The 18,046-nt window shown below is 43.9% G+C and overlaps 1 protein-coding gene across 2 annotated transcripts in view; it reads left to right on the top strand.

The window, feature by feature from the left end:
* Positions 1–18,046, top strand: part of Fat4 (FAT atypical cadherin 4) — a 130,069-nt gene that overhangs the window by 47,439 nt on the left and 64,584 nt on the right. For both annotated transcript variants that reach the window (XM_041659198.1, XM_041659197.1), the window contains exons 2-4: positions 6,786–6,917; positions 14,601–14,862; positions 16,201–16,551. In XM_041659198.1, coding sequence (XP_041515132.1) covers positions 6,786–6,917; positions 14,601–14,862; positions 16,201–16,551 — 745 coding nt within the window. The remainder of the gene's footprint in view (positions 1–6,785; positions 6,918–14,600; positions 14,863–16,200; positions 16,552–18,046) is intronic.

Here is an 18,046-nt window from a genome sequence, read left to right as displayed (position 1 = left end):
CACGCTTATCACCGCAGACTGTGGAATTAGGTCGGTTCTACACAATAAATAAATAAATACCTGAAAGTATTGCTCATAGGCTGAACATGACCCTGTGTGCCTCCACAGTCCAAACACCACGGGGCTGACATTTGGGCATTTAAATGTAAGCTGTTCCTCGTTAAGACCTCCTCATAACTAAAATGTGAGTCACTCGCCAACTGTGATGGATGTTGGCTCTGCAGCGCGGCAAACAGTTCAGAACACAGGGAAGGCTTCACCCTCACGGCAACAGAATTCCCAGTGGTCACCCCATATAGGGAGAGGACCGAAGAACAAAATCAAATCAGCCGGGTGGACCCTGGCACCAGCCTGTACAGCTGCGTTATTTTTCATTTTAAGAAACGAAAGTTCGCAGAGCCTAAAGCCACATGTTAGCAGTGTAAGCAGGGTGGACTTCTGTTACACTCATGACCAGATTCGAGTCTCTATTTTAAACTGGAGTCAGCCATGGGTTCTACTGATGAAGCTATCTGGTTAATTCATCTACAATCAAAAACCAAAACACAACTAAAGCCGAATGCCAGAATTCTGGCTGATAATTAGCACCTGGGGGGGGGGGGGGAGTGGGGGTGGGAGTGGAGTTTTCCAGCAAATGTAGACTTTTATATAAATTTAATAAATAAAGATTTGCTCCCAGAGGACTCCCAGAGCATAATCAATGAGTCAATCCCTTCGAACATAATAAATTACATAGGATCTCGTTCTAGTTAGAGTAGATATAAACACATTTAAATCTAAATTCAATTATCTACCCAGAGCAAGGATTCTAACGAGTCACCCTGCTGTCTGCAGAATAAACCCGGCTCTCTAGCTTTATGGTTAGATATCAGCTCTGTTGTCCCAGCAGTCCTGGGCTTTCTGCACAGCTGAGCGCAGACATTTTTTTGGGAAATGTAAAAGCCGCATGACATCTCAGGCCAGGCAGGAAGGGCGGTGTTTTCCTCTGCAGGGCCAGAGGAAGTGACCCATCAGACGTGAGGACTGGACAGATGCTGGGGTGGGTTTCAAGTGGACCTGAAGACGAAAGATGGGTGGGAGCTTAATATGGAAGAGGAGGTGGGACCTCCATATAGAAGAGGGGGTGTGGCCTCCACACAGAAGAGGGGGTGGGACCTCCACACAGAAGAGGGGGTGGGGACTCCACACAGAAGTGGGGGTGGGGCCTCCACACAGAAGAGGGGGTGGGACCTCCACACAGAAGTGGGGGTGGGGCCTCCACACAGAAGAGGGGGTGGGGCCGCCACACAGAAGAGGGGGTGGGACCTCCACACAGAAGTGGGGGTGGGACCTCCACACAGAAGAGGGGGTGGGGACTCCACATAGAAGAGGAGGTGGGGCCTCCACACAGAAGAGGGGGTGGGGCCTCTACACAGAAGAGGGGTTGGGTCCTCCACACAGAAGAGGGGGTAGGTGGGACCTCCATAAAGAAGAGGAGGTGGGGTCTCCGTACAGAAGAGGGGGTGGACCCTCCACACTGAAGAGGGGGTAGGTGGGATCTCCATATAGAAGAGGGGGTGGGGCCTCCATAATGGAGAGGGGGTGGAAGATTGCCAGCATCTACTTAACCCCAATGAAATAGAAACTGTCTTCAGAGTAAGATCAGAATTTTTCCTCAGCGCGAACCCCGTCTACATGTCTACGACCTAGGTACCCTTTAGTGACGTGTCATGGAGTGACGGCATGATGGCCTGCTGTGGGCCGTGCTCACTGGGGGAGTCCTGTGTTACTTAGCTTGGCAGCCTCTGTCGTTCGCGGTGCAGGGCCGCAGGGATGCCACATGCTCTCGCAAATGGACCCTTTCTGAACCAGTCACCGCGATGTTCTTCTCAAGCTCTGTGGATGTTTCAGTCATTCTTATGAGCATGGTGTCAGTAAATTGTCACAGTGTATTTAATGGCATTGAGAAGATACTTGATGGCCAGAGCGATGCGGACGAGGTAGGGATGCAGCAGGACTGGGGCTATTCTAGCCATCACCATAGAAAAGACAGCTTCGATCCCTTGGGCTCCAGTAAGAAGTCGCTGTTGCAGAAATATACAAATGGTTCACTTTAACCACTCGCGTCTCTGAAAGAAGGGTACTGTTAGGAATGACTGGGCTGTAAATATGAACAAGACAGATTTGTCCTCTCCAAATCTCAGAATCTAGAAGTCACTATTTGGAGTGTTACTAACGGTTTGGGGAACTGGAGAGTCTCAGTGACAGGCTAAGTGTCTCTACTCTAACAATCTAAAATACTTCAAAACACACAGTGCTTGGAGCATGGAAATGTTGCCACAAATGGAAAATTCCTCACTTGCCTCTGGGAAGCAGTCAAGACACAGGCAAACTGAAAATATGTCATAAAGAATATGTGTAGAGGCTACATATGAAACGAAGTGAGTGTGGCATGTAGACTTGAGCGTCTTGCTCCAAATATGTCATTTTAGCCTCACAAACATCCCCAAATCTAGAAGCAGCTGCCGACCAGGAAAGCATGGACCCCAAGCCTTTAGGATAAGCCTTGTTCAGTCTCTACCAACTTTAGGAGCATGTGGGTATGTGTAGGAAGTTAAGAGATATGCCCTTCTATTATTGACATATATTTTAGCAAAGACTGTTAATTAAAAGTTGTACCTTTAGGGCTGGGGAGTCAGCTCGGAGGTTAAGGGCATATACTCCTCTTTTAGAAGGGCCTGAGTTCAGCTCCCAGCACCCATGCTGGGTGGCTCACAACCGCCTGTAACTCCATCCCTAGCTCTGCAGGTACTTTATCTATGTGTGCACTCACATGAGTATGCACACACGCACACACACACACACACACACAGAGACACACACGATTAAAAAAACTTAAAAATTGTACTTTTATATAATCTTGATGTAATCCCTCGATATCTATAGAGGTAGTAAATGTAAACTCTAGCTTTTATTTTTGATGCAATGTTTTTCATAATTTACACAATCCAAGTGTCTAGTAATACGCACGGGATTTAACTAACTTGTCAGTTCCACAAAGATAAGTTAGCAGGGATGCTTTAGCTTATGCTTGCCACTCAGTAACTGCTCTGTCTGCCCTGACAGAGTGTGGCTTGCTATTTTATAGTTTGTGTACTTGCTGACCCGCCAACCATTTAGCTGTTAGCAATTTCTGAAGTGTTGAAAAGGAGATCAACATTTCGGAAGAAAACATACGTTTCTGATTTTTAAAACCCATCAGTTATACATGTATCTACACGACTACTTCATTCAAAATACCCACCTTGCACTTCCTTCTGAGTGGGTAATTGAACTTGATGCAACCCAAAGAAAGTCTATCTGAATATCTTCCCACAAGTCTCAGATGAAATATCCTAAAGATGGGAAAACTGTGGATAAAATCCTCTCTTCTCCTTACCTCTCCTCTTCTCCCCTCCTCTCCTCTGACCTCCTTTTCTCTCCCCTTCCCCCTCCTCCTTCTCTCCTTTTCTCTCTTGTTCCCCCTCCTCCTCCTCCTCCTCTCCTTTTCTCTCCTCTCTTTTTCTCTCCTGCTGCCCTCCCTTCTACCCTCTTCTTTTTTTGCTTTCTCCCTCTTTTGCTTTCTTAACAAATTATCTCTTCGTGTATCTTTTCATACATTAACGTCCTCAAACATAGTTTTCATGTTACTTTTGAATAAGGACTTGTTTTGTGTGAGAGGTTTCTGCCTTAACACCAAGGGCGGAGGCCAGTGGCCTTGGGCACATCATTGAGCCAGCTCAGCATTTCAGGTTTTGCACGTGGTTGAGGAAACTTCAATGGACCCTGGCTTTGTGGCCTCTCATTGTTTTCCTTAGATAAACCACTTGACGTTTCAATGCCTTGGCTCACACTCTCCTTAAAATAAAGGAAGTGAGCATGATGCTCCTCCAGATTTCTTAAATATTCGTACACTTTGTAGATGAATGGCTTGCTGAGCTTTCAGTGTTCTACACATCCTAGAAGCACAAAATATCCCCCCCCCCCCACACACACAGTGAGAATAATTTTCCAAAAGACTTTGAAACTGGCTTCATGATGCTGTAAGTGCATAAATTAGCTAATGGGCTTGTACATTTTAATAGTTGAAGCAAACTAGTACATATGCCACACATTGTTTTAGGCTGTGTGTGTGTGTGTGCGTGTGTGCACCTGCCTGCTTGCACACACTCTTGTGCACATGCATGCGCAGCCTTCACAAGAGCCAGGTGTGAGGTTGTGAAGGCCCCAGGCTTAGTAACGACCCAGAACTACAGCGCCTGTCAGCTGCAAGTTGTGCAGAACAGTGTGTTACTATGTAAACCTATGTGTATCCAACAAATGCAATGACTGTTATTTGAAAAATGGATCCAAACTATAAATACATTTTCACACATGCACAAATTTTATTCTCTTCTGGAATCTGGACTGCTTTGCCTGTGATATGCTCACTCACTCCAACATATATCATCCAGCATCTGCGAGTCTGTTGAGTGCTGGGTCTGTGTCAGCCATGAACGTTGCAGGAGAAAATAGGACACGGCACTATTCCTTTAAGGGAAGAGGTGAAATGTGCTTACAGATGGATGTGCAAATTGAGACTTTGGTATCCTTTCTCCCCCTTTGGAAACCTACTGTTGACATCTTGGGGCGGAGAAATTTATCTCCCAACCCTGGGGATTTCTCTGAATTCCCTTTTCACAATTGTGCCGTCATTTCTCTCGGCGAGCACAGAGGAACTGGGCTGGACTCCCCGGCTTGATTCCTATGTCACCATCACCTGTTTTTATCTCCTGTCTGGATGAAGATGTGGAATGGTTTGCTTTGAACCATCATATAAAAGACAGAAATCAAACATATATACCCGAAAGCACAATTACCACTTTAATTTAAAAATTTTGAAGACCTCTTTCTTTATGACTCTGATCTTTTTTTTTTAATAAAGATGAAACAATAATTATTAGTGGTTTATCAGGTGCTAAAATAGTTCATTAGATTCCGGAAAGAAGAGGGTGCGTGTTGACAGTACTTTCTGTATTTTCCCTTCAAAGACAAACAGAGAGCCACTGTGCATATGTCGCTGACAGCTAATTGTGCCCTAGTTGTTCCAGGGGTCTGAGGAGATGTCAGTGGGTACAGGACCTGGTGTGCCAGTGTGAGGACACAAGTCCTAGTCCCCAGAGGTAAAGTGGGACACTGTAGCGCTTCTGTCATCCTGGATTCCCCACAGCTAGATCGGAAGTGGAGACAGGGTGACCCCCAGGAGAGCTAGCAAGCCTGGAGTCTGCAGCGGTGAACAAGAGACCCTGTCTCAAACATGGTCAGGATCAACACCTGAAAATTTCAGCCACCGGAGAATGTTTATGGATGTGGTGTGTGTGTGTGTGTGTGTGTGTGTGTGTGTGTGTCTATGTGTGTGTGTGTGTTCAGAGCTTTCCTACATAGACCTGATTCTGAGATGAGGGTTGAAAACCAAGAGAAATGAAGTTTACAGGTTCAGTCGGGTGAGGGGAAGTCTCATTTGTTTGTAAACCCATGGCATTTGAAAGCCTTCAGATGCCGGGTTGCCTCTACAGCTGTCATGGGAGGGTGTAAAGAGCCCTCTCTGGTTGGCAGAGCAGATGCAGCTAAATGCAGGCCTCTCTTGCCTTTGCCCCATGAGGCTGAACTGTTTCCTGGTGAGCAAATCTCTTCCACTAAAGGTGGAGAGAGACTCATAGCAATTATTAAGTATTAAATTAAATATATTTTCCGCCTTCTCAATTGTTCACCCCCTCATTTGTCTAATTTGTCTGGATTTTCCCCAACATTTTGGGTCAGAAAGTGACATTTTGCCACCTTTTGATCTCTTCCCATCTCTTGTGTTTCTTGAGGAAAAACCATACTGTCGACTTGACCCCTGTCTTCTCAGCCCTCATTTTAGTCACTGGGTCTGATAAGGGTCTTCTCAGGATAGCTATGAGCAATGGCTTCTCACAGAATCCAACTTTGAGAAGTGCGTTCTTGCCAGCTGGCTGGATGAGTTTTCCTCCCTGACAGAGTTTGCGACCTTCTCCAAGGCAGCCTTCACTGCCCTCGCAGCTGTCTGCCCCCTTCTCAGAGCCTGTGAGTCTCACATCCCCAACTCAGCTGAGGAACGCAGGGTCTGAATTTGCTGTCCAGGCTTTGTAGATCTTTACTTCAGAAAACGACTCTTAGGCAGGTAGACTCATTCTGACTAAGACGTTTCAAAGAGGCAGTTCATTCTTGTGATCTATGGAACGTGGCTTTTGAAGGGGAGGTTGGTCACTGCAAATAGGAGTCAAGACGGTCCAGTGTGTAGCTTGTGTGTCCCCAGAATAGAGGGTTGACATTACATGGAGAAATTTTGAGTGTTTCTTTAAACAATGGGCGAATATCCTTCCTTGCCGCAGACTTTAGTTGTGACTGTGCAATCATTCCTGGCAAAATCTGTTTTTACCACCTCACCAGTGTCAACTGGCATCATGGTTGCAAGACAGATGGTCCCTAGTTTCGGAAGACCTTTAGGAGGGTGTCAGGGACAATGCTCAGGGTACATTTTCCAGTCTGAATTCCATCGGGACCATTTAAAGTCATTTACCATCAACAAGTTAGATGCTGTTTGATAGTCCTTATTTGTTCCTATGAATATTTTGTACCCTTCTTTCAAGGAGTCTTGCTTTTTGGGCGTTTTTGATTGCTTTTGGGAAGGACAGTTGTGTGGACTCCTAGTCTGCATTTTGGGTAAAGCCCTCATGCATATTTTTTTATTTCTTTTTTCTTTGTAGGTAGAAATAACGCTTCAAGATATCAATGACAACCCTCCAGTGTTTCCCACAGACACTCTGGATCTCACCGTGGAGGAGAACATCGGAGATGGCTCTAAGATTATGCAGCTGACAGCCATGGATGCTGATGAGGTAGCTCATGTCTTTAGAATCTGTAATTACAGCGACTTATGGGATCTCAAGTGCATGCTGGGAGCTCTAGTGTGCAATGATAAGGGTTACGAGTTCTGCGTTCTTTCCCAGAGAGCTTCTGTTGTTCTAACTATGATATAGGAATGGGATGTGCTTAGTCGGGAAACTGCATGTTTCACACACACCAAACCCCGAGTTCAAGCTCATAAAAGAGCTGTTTCAATGGCGCTAGCTCTAAACCCAGCACTGGATACGCAGAGACAAGAGCACCTAAGGGGCAGGCTATCCAGCCTGTCTAGCCCATTTGGTGGGTTACAGTCTCAGTGAGAGACTGTGGGATTGCAGGGATGGCTCAGCAGTCAAGAGCACTGGCTACTCTTGTAGGAGACGTGGATTCAGTTCCCAGAACTCATCTTGGGCGGCTCACAACTACCTGTAACCCAACTTGAGGGATCCTAACATACTCATTTGATCTGCATGGACACTGCACTTATGTCTGTCCACAACACACAGGTACACATACACACACACACACACACACACACACACACACACACACCAGAGAGAATGAGTGTGTGTGAGAGAAAGAGACAGAGAGACAGAAAGAAAGACAGACACACACACACACACACACACACACACACAGAGAGAGAGAGAGAGAGAGAGAGAGAGAGAGATAAAAATTTAAAGTTGGGCGCCCCCTGAGAAACAGATAAAGTGACCTGCTGACCTTCATATACACTGACACACACTCTTTTCTGATCAGTTGTTTTTCCTTTGCATTTTAGATTTCTTGGCCAAATCACTTTAAAAAAAATTAAAGAGTTCAAAATTGGATCTTTATTTCTATTTGCTTTCAAAGCACCAAGGATCTATTTTTACTTTATTTGTAATTGAAAAAAAACAAATATTTTAAAACTAACAATATTTAAAGTGATCTTAAAAACTTTATATTTTTAATACTTATATATTTTGCATTTATTTATGCCTACATAAATTAAAAATTTGTAATATCTATTTAAGGCTGTCATGCAGAAAAGCTAATAGTTTTTCAGTTTATTGTAATAAACAAATTCCATACCTTTTGGCAAATGTTAATTTTTTTAAACTTTATTTTTGTTGTATGTGCATTGGTGTTTTGTCTGCATGTCTGTGTGAGGGTGCCAGATCCCCTGGAACTGAAATATAGACAGTTGTGAGCTGCCATGTGGGTGTTAGGTGTTGAACCTGCATCTTCTGAAAGAGCAGTCAGTGCTCTTAACCCCTGAGCTATCTCTCCAGTCCTGGCAAATATTAAATTAGACACAATATAGATTTTAATCCTCTATACTTTATGTGTAGACACACAATAGTCATGCTGCAAATGCCTGGGAGGTTATATAATTAATTTATATTTCACTACATAAAAACTCCTTGCTTGTTTTCTCCTTTCTTCTGAGCTAAAGGTTTAATTACTGCTCTAATATTGAGTAAAAAGTTTTCCCAAACACCAACACATCTTCCCATCACCCCTCAGCCAAGCCCCACCCAGAACAGGCTTTCCTCCCTCAACCCTAGGATTTTTTTAAAAAAACTATGATTACATAGTTTATAGATTTTTCTTTAACATTGTCAGTAAGTAGAACAAGACTGCATTTGGTGGTGCACAACTTTAATCTGGAGGCAGAGACAGGTGAATCTTTCTGGGTTGGAGGTCAGCCTGGTCGACCTAGAGAATTCAGGATTAAGCAGTGAGATCATGTTTCAAAAAGAAAGAAAGACAAAAGGTAAATGAACAAATAAATAAATAACATATTAGGTAGTTCTAACAGTCAATTTAGAAATATAATAGCCTATCATGATTAATTTCACAAAATTTGGTAAATGGGAAGATAATAAAACAAAATTTTAGATAGCTGTAGTTTTCTTCTAGAAGACATTTGATGTTTCTGTTAGTCTCTACTATTTTATTCTGCATGGAGAAAGGTTAATACTGATTCCCAGGTCAGTGGTGGCTGCCAGCTGAACCCCTGTACTACTGATTCTATGCAATGTCTGACATTGGTTAGCAAATTTTTCCCTTTCTTAAAGCTCATCACTGATACAATATATTTAGTTGCATCATTTATGAAATTTCATGAACTCCAATTTGAGTATAATATCAATATTAATATCAAACAGTTGATGTAGGATAATCAGTCCTGATTGGCTGTAATTGCAATTGGGAAGAGAAATAAAGGCTCATTTGTTTGAAATGTTCTGCTCCTGCCACCTCAGAAAAATTAAGCAAGAGCTATGCTAATTTTAATAAATATTTTAGTGGTACGAAGGCTGACTCTGAGGGATATTACGATTGATGTGGGATTGCTCTACCCAAATTATAGTGGATTGCGAATAAATTGCATGTGGATGTTTGATTTCTTTCATCAGCATCCGACTCTCCTGAGAACCGTCCCCCTGAGACTATGAGAACCATTGCTAACTGCTGTTTTGAGATGCTCATACTTACACTTCCCCTTCTAGAGTACAGCCTATTGACCTGAGTGCCATGCTGTACATATGACATTCTCCTCTTGTGCCCTTGCTGTGCCCGAGACTGCAGAGTGTCTGCGGTTCACTCTCAACTCCTTCAAGCTCCTCTTGAAGGTGTAGTCACAGTGACATTTGAGGACAAGTGGGAGATTCCTTATGTCTTTAGGTTTTTACACCCAAATTTGTATTTGTTTTCATGCACCTTGCTTTATGTCTATCGAGAGATTGTTTTAGATTTAATACTTTAAGTAAGCACACGGGTGTGATCATGGAGACTGCTTGCTTTACATAGACATGTAAAGATGTGGAAGGAAACAACTTGTTCAGGGTCAGGCAGGATGGAGGTGCAAGGGGTAAAGCAGGAATATATAGGCGGGGGGCACTTGCCGGTTGGTCAAGGCAGGAGAGGGAAAACCTTGGGGAGAAGCCTGGGGCGCCACAGACTCTAAGGGCTGTGTGGGGGGTTTGTAGAAAAGCTTGGTGTCAGAGAGATTAAATCAGCAGATCCACCAGGAATCTGAAGCCTCCATTAGGACTATATTTGTTTTTAAAAGATGAAGCCCTTTGGGCTTCTTTCTTCCTTTAATACCCTTTTCTTAACAAGGGGAGTTTCCCACAGTACTGGAGTATTTCAACTTCTGTGGGGAGCCAGCATTGCTTTGACTCTGTCAAAGAGTCAGGATGGACACACAGGGTCCCTACAGGATTCAGAGATTCATATTTGCCTCGGAATGATTTGTAATGGGTTAATGTTTTTTGATAACCCCTTGGTCTATGGGCTTTGCTTCTCAGCACCTCACCCCTTGGTTGGAATGGAAACAGCTCCTTAGATAGAATGCATCCTGTTGTCTGAAGTCCTGGCTGCCTTTTGCTCTGTTTATCTGCTCTGTGGCCACAGTGATGAAATACAAGGTGGTTCTTTCTCTCTGTGGCGACACAGGAAGCTGCTCTGTTACTGCCTGGGAAGAATTGGGCATCTTCAAGGCACTGAACATGTAGATGTTTTTGGAAGTTTCTATCAGCTTATTGTCTTATAATCCATACACTTTTCTTTAGTTAGTGTATCTCCTGTTGGCCCTGCTTCTGGCCGCTCGGTGCTTTGACAGTGTATCTCCACTTGACAGGACTGGGCTGTTAGACAAACGGTCTTTGTAGAACTCCCACCTTAGTCAGCAGACAGTTTAGTTGTTGTTGGAGAACCAGCACCAGCTGGTTTTGAAGGATGGCGTTAGGGACATGGTCTTCACTTCCCTCAGGGAGACGGGAACCATTGGAATACCAGTGTCTACTATCCTGAGCCGTTTAATAGATCAGGGTTTTCTAAATATGGAATTTCAAAATGCTCCCGTTTCTTCCAGTTCTCTTAGCGTCCTAGTCTGTGTCATTTGGATGGTTCAGATGGAGGGTAGCTGTTATCCCGTGGCCGTGGCTCCACCAGTGTGGTGGAATTCCTTGTGAAATGGAACAGTCCAGAATGTGCTTAGATCACACATTAGTGGAAAACGCCTTATGGATGTTTCGGTTCGACCATAAAATTCCAGTGAATATCTTAGATACAGGTGACTACACAAAGAGACTGTGTCAAGCTCAGCACTTATTAAGTTATGGGAGATTCTGAGGCCTTCTCTTTATTACATTTAAGACTGGCTTTGGGAATAGAGCGTAAGAAGCCCGTAAGGGCCGCTGAACGTAAGTTCTGAATGAGGGTGCTTTTGCCTCATGCTGTTGAAGATGATCTCTTTACATGCATGAAAACAGAAACACACACAGTAAAACATCAAAGCCTCTAACAGAAAAACTGTCCAGGGGCTTAGGTTCTGTAATCCAGTCAGTCAGGCTTTGATCTCTACTCAGAACTCTGTTTTCTTCCCAGTTTTGCTTATGAGAGTTCCTTGAATATTTTAGCGAATAACAATGAGAAGAGGCAAATTTGCTTGCATGAACTGTGTTTGAATCAAGACAAGTTTGTAAATTCAAGAACTACAGCAACACTTATTACCTTGGTGTCCCAGTCACTGGTTATAACAGGACATTAGATGCCACTTTTTAGATGACAGGGACCCATCTCTCTAGCTGTAGATTGTCACATCAAATACTTCCCTTAAAAAATGAAGGATATGATTGCGTAGCATTTTCCCGCATCCTCTATTTCTCCAGGATCACTCTAATTTTGAAAATGGGTGTTAACCAATTTAACCTTTGAAACAGTCTTGTTTGGCAGGTAGTCATGTGATTCCAATTATGCATACAAGGAAGGCTAGGCAGAGAGGCTCAGTGTGTGGCCCAATGAGACACAAAACACTAGAGTAGGGATCAGCCTATGACATGGATCCCCAAGGATGGCACCCCAACCTGTGCAGTGTGCACTTAGCCCTTCTATCACAGGCACACAGCTAGGAATTTACAACCCTGACAGCTCTTGGGTCCCAAAGGGTGGCAGTGTGTCTATGAGATAGTGTTGTGAAGTCAGTGCCTCCTCTGGCAGAATGGCACAGCCTTCAACTCTGCACAACCTCTTTACTTTTGGACTTTGCTAGTTTACTTGGGCCTCTGCATTGACCTTACGGAGCCATGCATCTAACCTTCCCCTCAGGCCCCTCCTCACTGTCTATCCCTCATAGCTCATGACACTCTGCTCCTGAGCGGCAGATGCTCAGTCTTGGTCCTGCCCTTCTTCCTCATGTACTCTGCTTTAAATTCTCACCTTTTCGGGACATCTACCTCCTACCATGATCATCTTAGATGTCATTCACCATCTCTGATTGCCAGATAACCATTTCTGTGAAGCTGTCCTTAGTCACCAACTCACTTTGCCCAGTTTTGGGGTAAAGGAGCGCCAATCTCTTTGACTCCCATTCCCCTCACTGTCTTTTCAGCTTTTCCCCACTGCGGGCCATCTCGCTGTGTCTACAGTGTACTCATATCTGCATCCCCAGCTCTCTCTCTCTCTACTTGTCTGTCTATCAACTCATGTTTCTAGGTGAAACAGAACTAGAATTCAAGCCAGTCTGTGCTACATTTGAAATTTTCCAAAATCTAACCTAACAGTTTTTTTTTTCAAGACCATTTGTTGAAAATAAAAACTCTCGAAGCTCTTCTAATTGTCTCATCCACTCTCCCCGTCTGTGGATGTTTGTTTACACTCAAAACATTTTGCTCATTCTATGATACTCAATACCATTGTCCTCTTTCCATTGTCTCTTCCCCCAGAGTGACCCCCAGAGCCCTACTCTCCTGGCTGTTCAGTTATCCAAAGCCTCTCCATTTACGCTTGATGTTTAATTACCATTGCAGTACAGCACTGAGGGAACATGAACTGAGTCTGGCTGGTGGATCTTTGGGACGGAAACTGATGTATGCCAGCTAGATCTCCATCAGTGTTTTCCTCCCTAAGCATGGGAGGAACTAGCGAGTCCTCATTACCTTCCCAGTCCTGGAAGCAACACTGTACTTCAGTTCCTTGAGTGTGATTGTTTCCGATGGTTCATGTAACTGATGTCATGTGACCTCCATCCTCCCTGAGTGGTATCTTTACATTCTCATGAGGGAAAGGATTTCCTTTTCAGAACTACTGTCACGTAGACCACACCCCCTTTCTGGTCATCCACTGCCGGAGTAGTTCATCTCCCAACCTTGACTGAGGCAGTCAGTTTCCTCTTGAAATACTAATATCAGTTCATTTGCATAAATACTAGGAGTAGAAATGATGAATCCCTTTTCATGCTTGTGTGTGTATATGAGTGTGTGTTAATACCCTTCATATTGATTCCATTGCATTCCCCCTGACACAAGGTGAGGTTCTTAGTTCCCCAATTTCTTGACATGTGTTGCCCCTTCAGGTGTTCTGATGTATCTGCCCTATTAGGTCTGAGGTGGCACATCTGTGCAGTTAAGTCACTCCACGGCAGTGACACTACACATGTTTTACACATCTGCACTTTACACATCCCCACTTCTTTGGAGAGGTGGTTCCCTGAGTCCTTAGTCATCTTTTATTAAGACAGAAACATTTTGCAGTCTGTGGCTGTTTCAGGAATCAACCTGCGGTCATGTGTAGGGTTTGCCACCATCTCTCGCTCTCCCGACTGCCCATTCTGTCACAGTGTGGAAGCTCTTCGCTTTGGTGTCACCTCACTTATCTCGTTGTGGTCTTGTCACCCGTGTTTTCAGTGTCACCAAGGGCACTGCTGTCAGGAAGACAGCCTTTTGCATCTGGTCCAGGAGACTTAGAGTTTCAGGTCTTGTGTGAGGGGCTCACCTACTGCATGTTGACTTCTGAGCACAGAGTGAGATGCCAGCCATACTCTTTTGTTTTTTTTGCCTCGTGATAATCAGTTTTCCCAACACCACTTTCTGAATAGTTTATTCTTTCCAATTGTATAAGGGTCAATTGACTATCCTGTGCATTTATTTCTGAGTTTTCTGCTCTGCTCTGTTATGGATATGTCTGGAAATACAGTGTTGGAGCTCTGGTTTCGATACAGTTTGACCTCAGGAGGAGTAGTGATTCCAGCTTTCTTCCCCAACATTCATTGTCTCATTTGGGGACTTTGTGTTTGGTTTCTAAGTGGGTGCTTAAATTGTGTTCTTTTCTGTTTATTGGTTATTCTTATTTATGTGCATGTGTGTGAGCTTGTGTGAGTGTATGCACACTACATGCACGCAGGAGTGTGTGGAGGTCAGAAGAGGGCATCAGATCCCCTGGAACCGGAGTTACAGACATTTGTGAGCCTCCATGTGGGTGCTGGGAGTGGAACCTGGGTGCTCTGCAAGAGGAGTCAGTGCTCTTAACTGATGAGCCTTCTCTCCAGTCCTCTGTGTTCTTTTCTGTTTCTATAAGAAAAACATCATGAGGGTTTTGAAAGAGACTGTGTCCACCGTAGATTGCTGTGGACTGTCTGAACCTGGTAGCAATGTTGGGCATTCCAATACACAACCTTAAATGAGTTTTTGGTCTTTATTTTATTGATGATTTTGACTTTTCAGGGCACAAGTCCTCCCCTCCTTGGTTAGGTTCATCTTCCCCAACTTTTAAAACTGTACACTGTCACATGCAAAGCCATGTCACATGTTACACACAAAGCCTTTCTCTGTCAAAGTCATGCTCACTGAAAACAGTAGAAACAAATGCTCTTGAGTCCAGCAGTTCACATGCCTGGTCCTTTCCCTCAGGGTGCAAATGCTCTGGTTACATATGCGCTCATCAGTGGAGCTGACGACAGCTTCCGGATTGACCCCGAGTCTGGAGATCTCATAGCCACCAAGAGGCTGGACAGAGAGCACAGGTCCAAGTACTCATTGCTGGTTCGAGCAGATGATGGCCTTCAGTCCTCCGACATGAGGATCAATATCACCATCAGCGACGTGAACGACCACACCCCCAAGTTCTCCAGGCCCGTGTACTCTTTTGACATCCTGGAAGATATAACTCCTGGTAGGTGACATGCTCTGAGAGGTGTTTTGCAGGAACCACCTTTAACAGTGTGGATAAACTCGTCTGGTTGCTTTAAGTAGTGGGTAGTGTTTAGTACATGTTTACCTCTGGTTACAAAATATATGCATCCCATTTTGTGACCTTTTACCTAACATCTTTTGTGTAATCCCCAAGAAAATTCCTAATAAGTTAGAGCAGATGAGGCAAGGTAAGTATGTGATTAATAACAGCAGGCATTTCTGTTTCTGAATGTCCTCTGCCCAGCTCATCAGCCTTCACAGCTCCGTTCTCCTTCTGTTATAAAAATGGGTACAACCAAAAAGAGTGTGAGAAAGGCTGTCAATAGTCGTTCCAGTCCATGCTGGCGATGTGACCAGTAGACTTAGTTCATTTCTCCTGGCATCCTTTTCCTGTGTAAAATGGAAACGATAATTGTTAGGATCATCAAAATGCTAATTACGAAGATAAATGTGAAGCTGGGTGTGATGGCTCACACCTGCAAACCTAGCGCTCAGGAAGTGAGGCAGGGAGAAGGTTGGGAAGCCAGCCTTGACTACATTGTGCTGCTGTCTTCAAAAATCAAAATTCAGCTAGGCATGGTGGTACATACCTTTAATCCCATCACTTCAGAAGCAGGGGCAAAGACAAAGCCAGAGACACAGGCATAGGCAGAGGGAGGCAAAAGCAGGGGTAGCCTCTGAATGTGAGGCTAACCTGGTCTATGAGTGAATCCTATCCTGAAGGACAGCTGGGGCTACACAGAAAATTGGATAGAAGTCACTCCCTGGTAATCCCTCTCCCTGACAGTTCCCCCTTCACTTCCTAAGATGATATGCATAGTCCTTAATGAATTTATCAGCACATTTATTTCCTGTGTTAATTATAGCAATGACCAGTGGCTCCATAGGCTGCCAGCTCCAGGACACACACATGATCATGATGTTGTTTGGAATCTCAGTCCCCCACATTAGCTATGGGCTCCAATAATTATCCATTGACTTATGGATACATGCAAAACTTGGTAGCAATGGGTGGAAACAATGTCAGAAATAAGATTACCTCTCTGATAACCCTATAGCTACAGCCTGAGTTTCATGGGGTGTCTGCCATGGTCCCTGAGTTGTGGTTTAAGGAGATGGGCGTGTCAGTCTAGAAGTCAGCGGAATACCAAACTCCCTGTCTTACAGCAGCCATGTATTTAAAATACTTGTCTATAAAACCACATTCTTGGTCAGTCTAAACCTTTAGAAATAACGCAATACCCCTTGTTCCCCACTTTTAGAAATAATGCAATGCCCCTGTTCCGCTAACTTTAGGCATGCTTTGACATTCCCGCAGGGTCTCTGGTGGCAGCAATTTTAGCAACAGATGACGACTCTGGTGTGAACGGGGAAATCACGTATGTGGTGGACGAAGATGACGGGGATGGTGTGTTCTTCCTGAACCCGGTGACTGGTGTCTTCAACTTGACCCGAGCCCTGGATTACGAGACACAGCAGTATTACATCCTGACGGTCCGTGCTGAGGATGGTGGGGGACAGTTCAGCACCATCAGAGCTTACTTCAACATTCTTGATGTCAACGACAATCCCCCTGTCTTCAGCATGAGCGCCTACAGCACGTCCCTAATGGAAAATCTGCCTCTTGGATCCACTGTCCTTGTGTTTAACGTCAGTGATGCAGATGACGGTATGTCGTTTCTGTCATGTCCTTACAAATTCCACTAAAATACGGGGTGTATCTGAATGAATCCAATGCTAATATCATCTTATTAACTGTTTTATTTATTCATATTTGTTCATGAATGATAATCTATAAATATACATCTAAAGATAGCTATTTGAGTTTTAGCTGGAGGATTTTAAAAAAAAATCAAGCAATTTGTAATATTATTTTTCATAACTATCACACGATTGATTATAAATTGTATCTTTAGGTTTTTGCCCTAAATGTTTTAGCAGCATATCAGTTCAGTAACTTAGTGGTCAGAGATTGTGTTAGATAAATAGATAGACTTGTGTGTATGTGTGCATGTGAATTTATTACTCAAACTTTTAAATTTAAGTTTTACAGTTATTGATTTGTTTCGTGTGTGTCTGGATGTGTGGATGCATGTGGCGTGGTGTACATGTGTGTGGAGGTTAGAAGACAGCTTGCAGAAGTTGGGTCTCTTCTTCTTCTGTGGGTGGGGGACTAGCGAGGGTCACCACTCCTCCCAGGAAGCAGTGTTCTGAACTTGTCAAATATCACTAACGGAAGGACACAGAGGCTCAGGGCTCAGGCTGCAATCACTCGGCCTTGGGAGAGGTAAGACTTCTCCAGTGACTTGGCTGTTTTGCTTTTCTGGTCTTCAGTTTAAACCCTAATATCTTGTCTCTGGGTTTTTACTATTCCTGCTACACAGCTTACCCTGTTCAGCCATCTTGCCGGCCCATATGTTGCTTGGACTCGAAAGAGTAAAATTGCAAAGTAAAAAGAGCAAAAAAAAAAAAAAAGTCTTAAAGAAAAATATTTTCAAGTGAATAACTAAATTATGTATTATTAGATTAAAAGTCTAATAATACTTTGGCAAGGATTTGTGCTTTCATTGACTGGAAAGGCTTGTTTATCTTACAGTATATCATGAAGTTAAGCATTTTAAAAGAGATTCTTTTACTTTGCGTGGATGTGTTGTTGCACAAGTATGCAAGTATTGCATATGTGGACGTTGCACAATGTGAAAGTGTTGCATGTGTGCGTGTTACACAAGTGTGCAAATGTTACACAAGTGGGTGTTGCACAAGCGTGCAAGTGTCCCCAGAGGCACAGGATCCAGCAGGCATTTGTGGGCTGTCTGAGATGGGAGCTAGAATCTGGAGTCCAGTCCTTACAAAGCTTACATCACTTTTATTTGTTCTACCCATACAAGAACATGAATATGGAGTATTTGCTACATCATGGACACATTCTTGAGTGAAGTTTTCTTGTGGCTATGTTCAGCGTATATGTGTGCATGTGTGCAGGCGTTTGTGTGGGTGTTTCTGAACATGGAGGACAGCGCTTAACCTCTGGCGTTAGTCTGCAGGTGCTGTGCACCTTGTTTTGTGAAACAGAATCTCTCACTGGCTTGAAACTTGTCTGTCTGGCCGTGGATTCCCAGATTCCATCTGTCTCTGGGTGCCCAGCATGGGACATAGAAGTGTGT

The sequence above is a fragment of the Microtus oregoni genome, unplaced genomic scaffold (assembly GCF_018167655.1).
Source record: "Microtus oregoni isolate MIOR12 unplaced genomic scaffold, Mior012 000010F_ref0000083, whole genome shotgun sequence".
NCBI classification, from domain to species: Eukaryota; Metazoa; Chordata; class Mammalia; order Rodentia; family Cricetidae; genus Microtus; species Microtus oregoni.
This window is presented reverse-complemented; position numbering and strand designations above follow the sequence as displayed.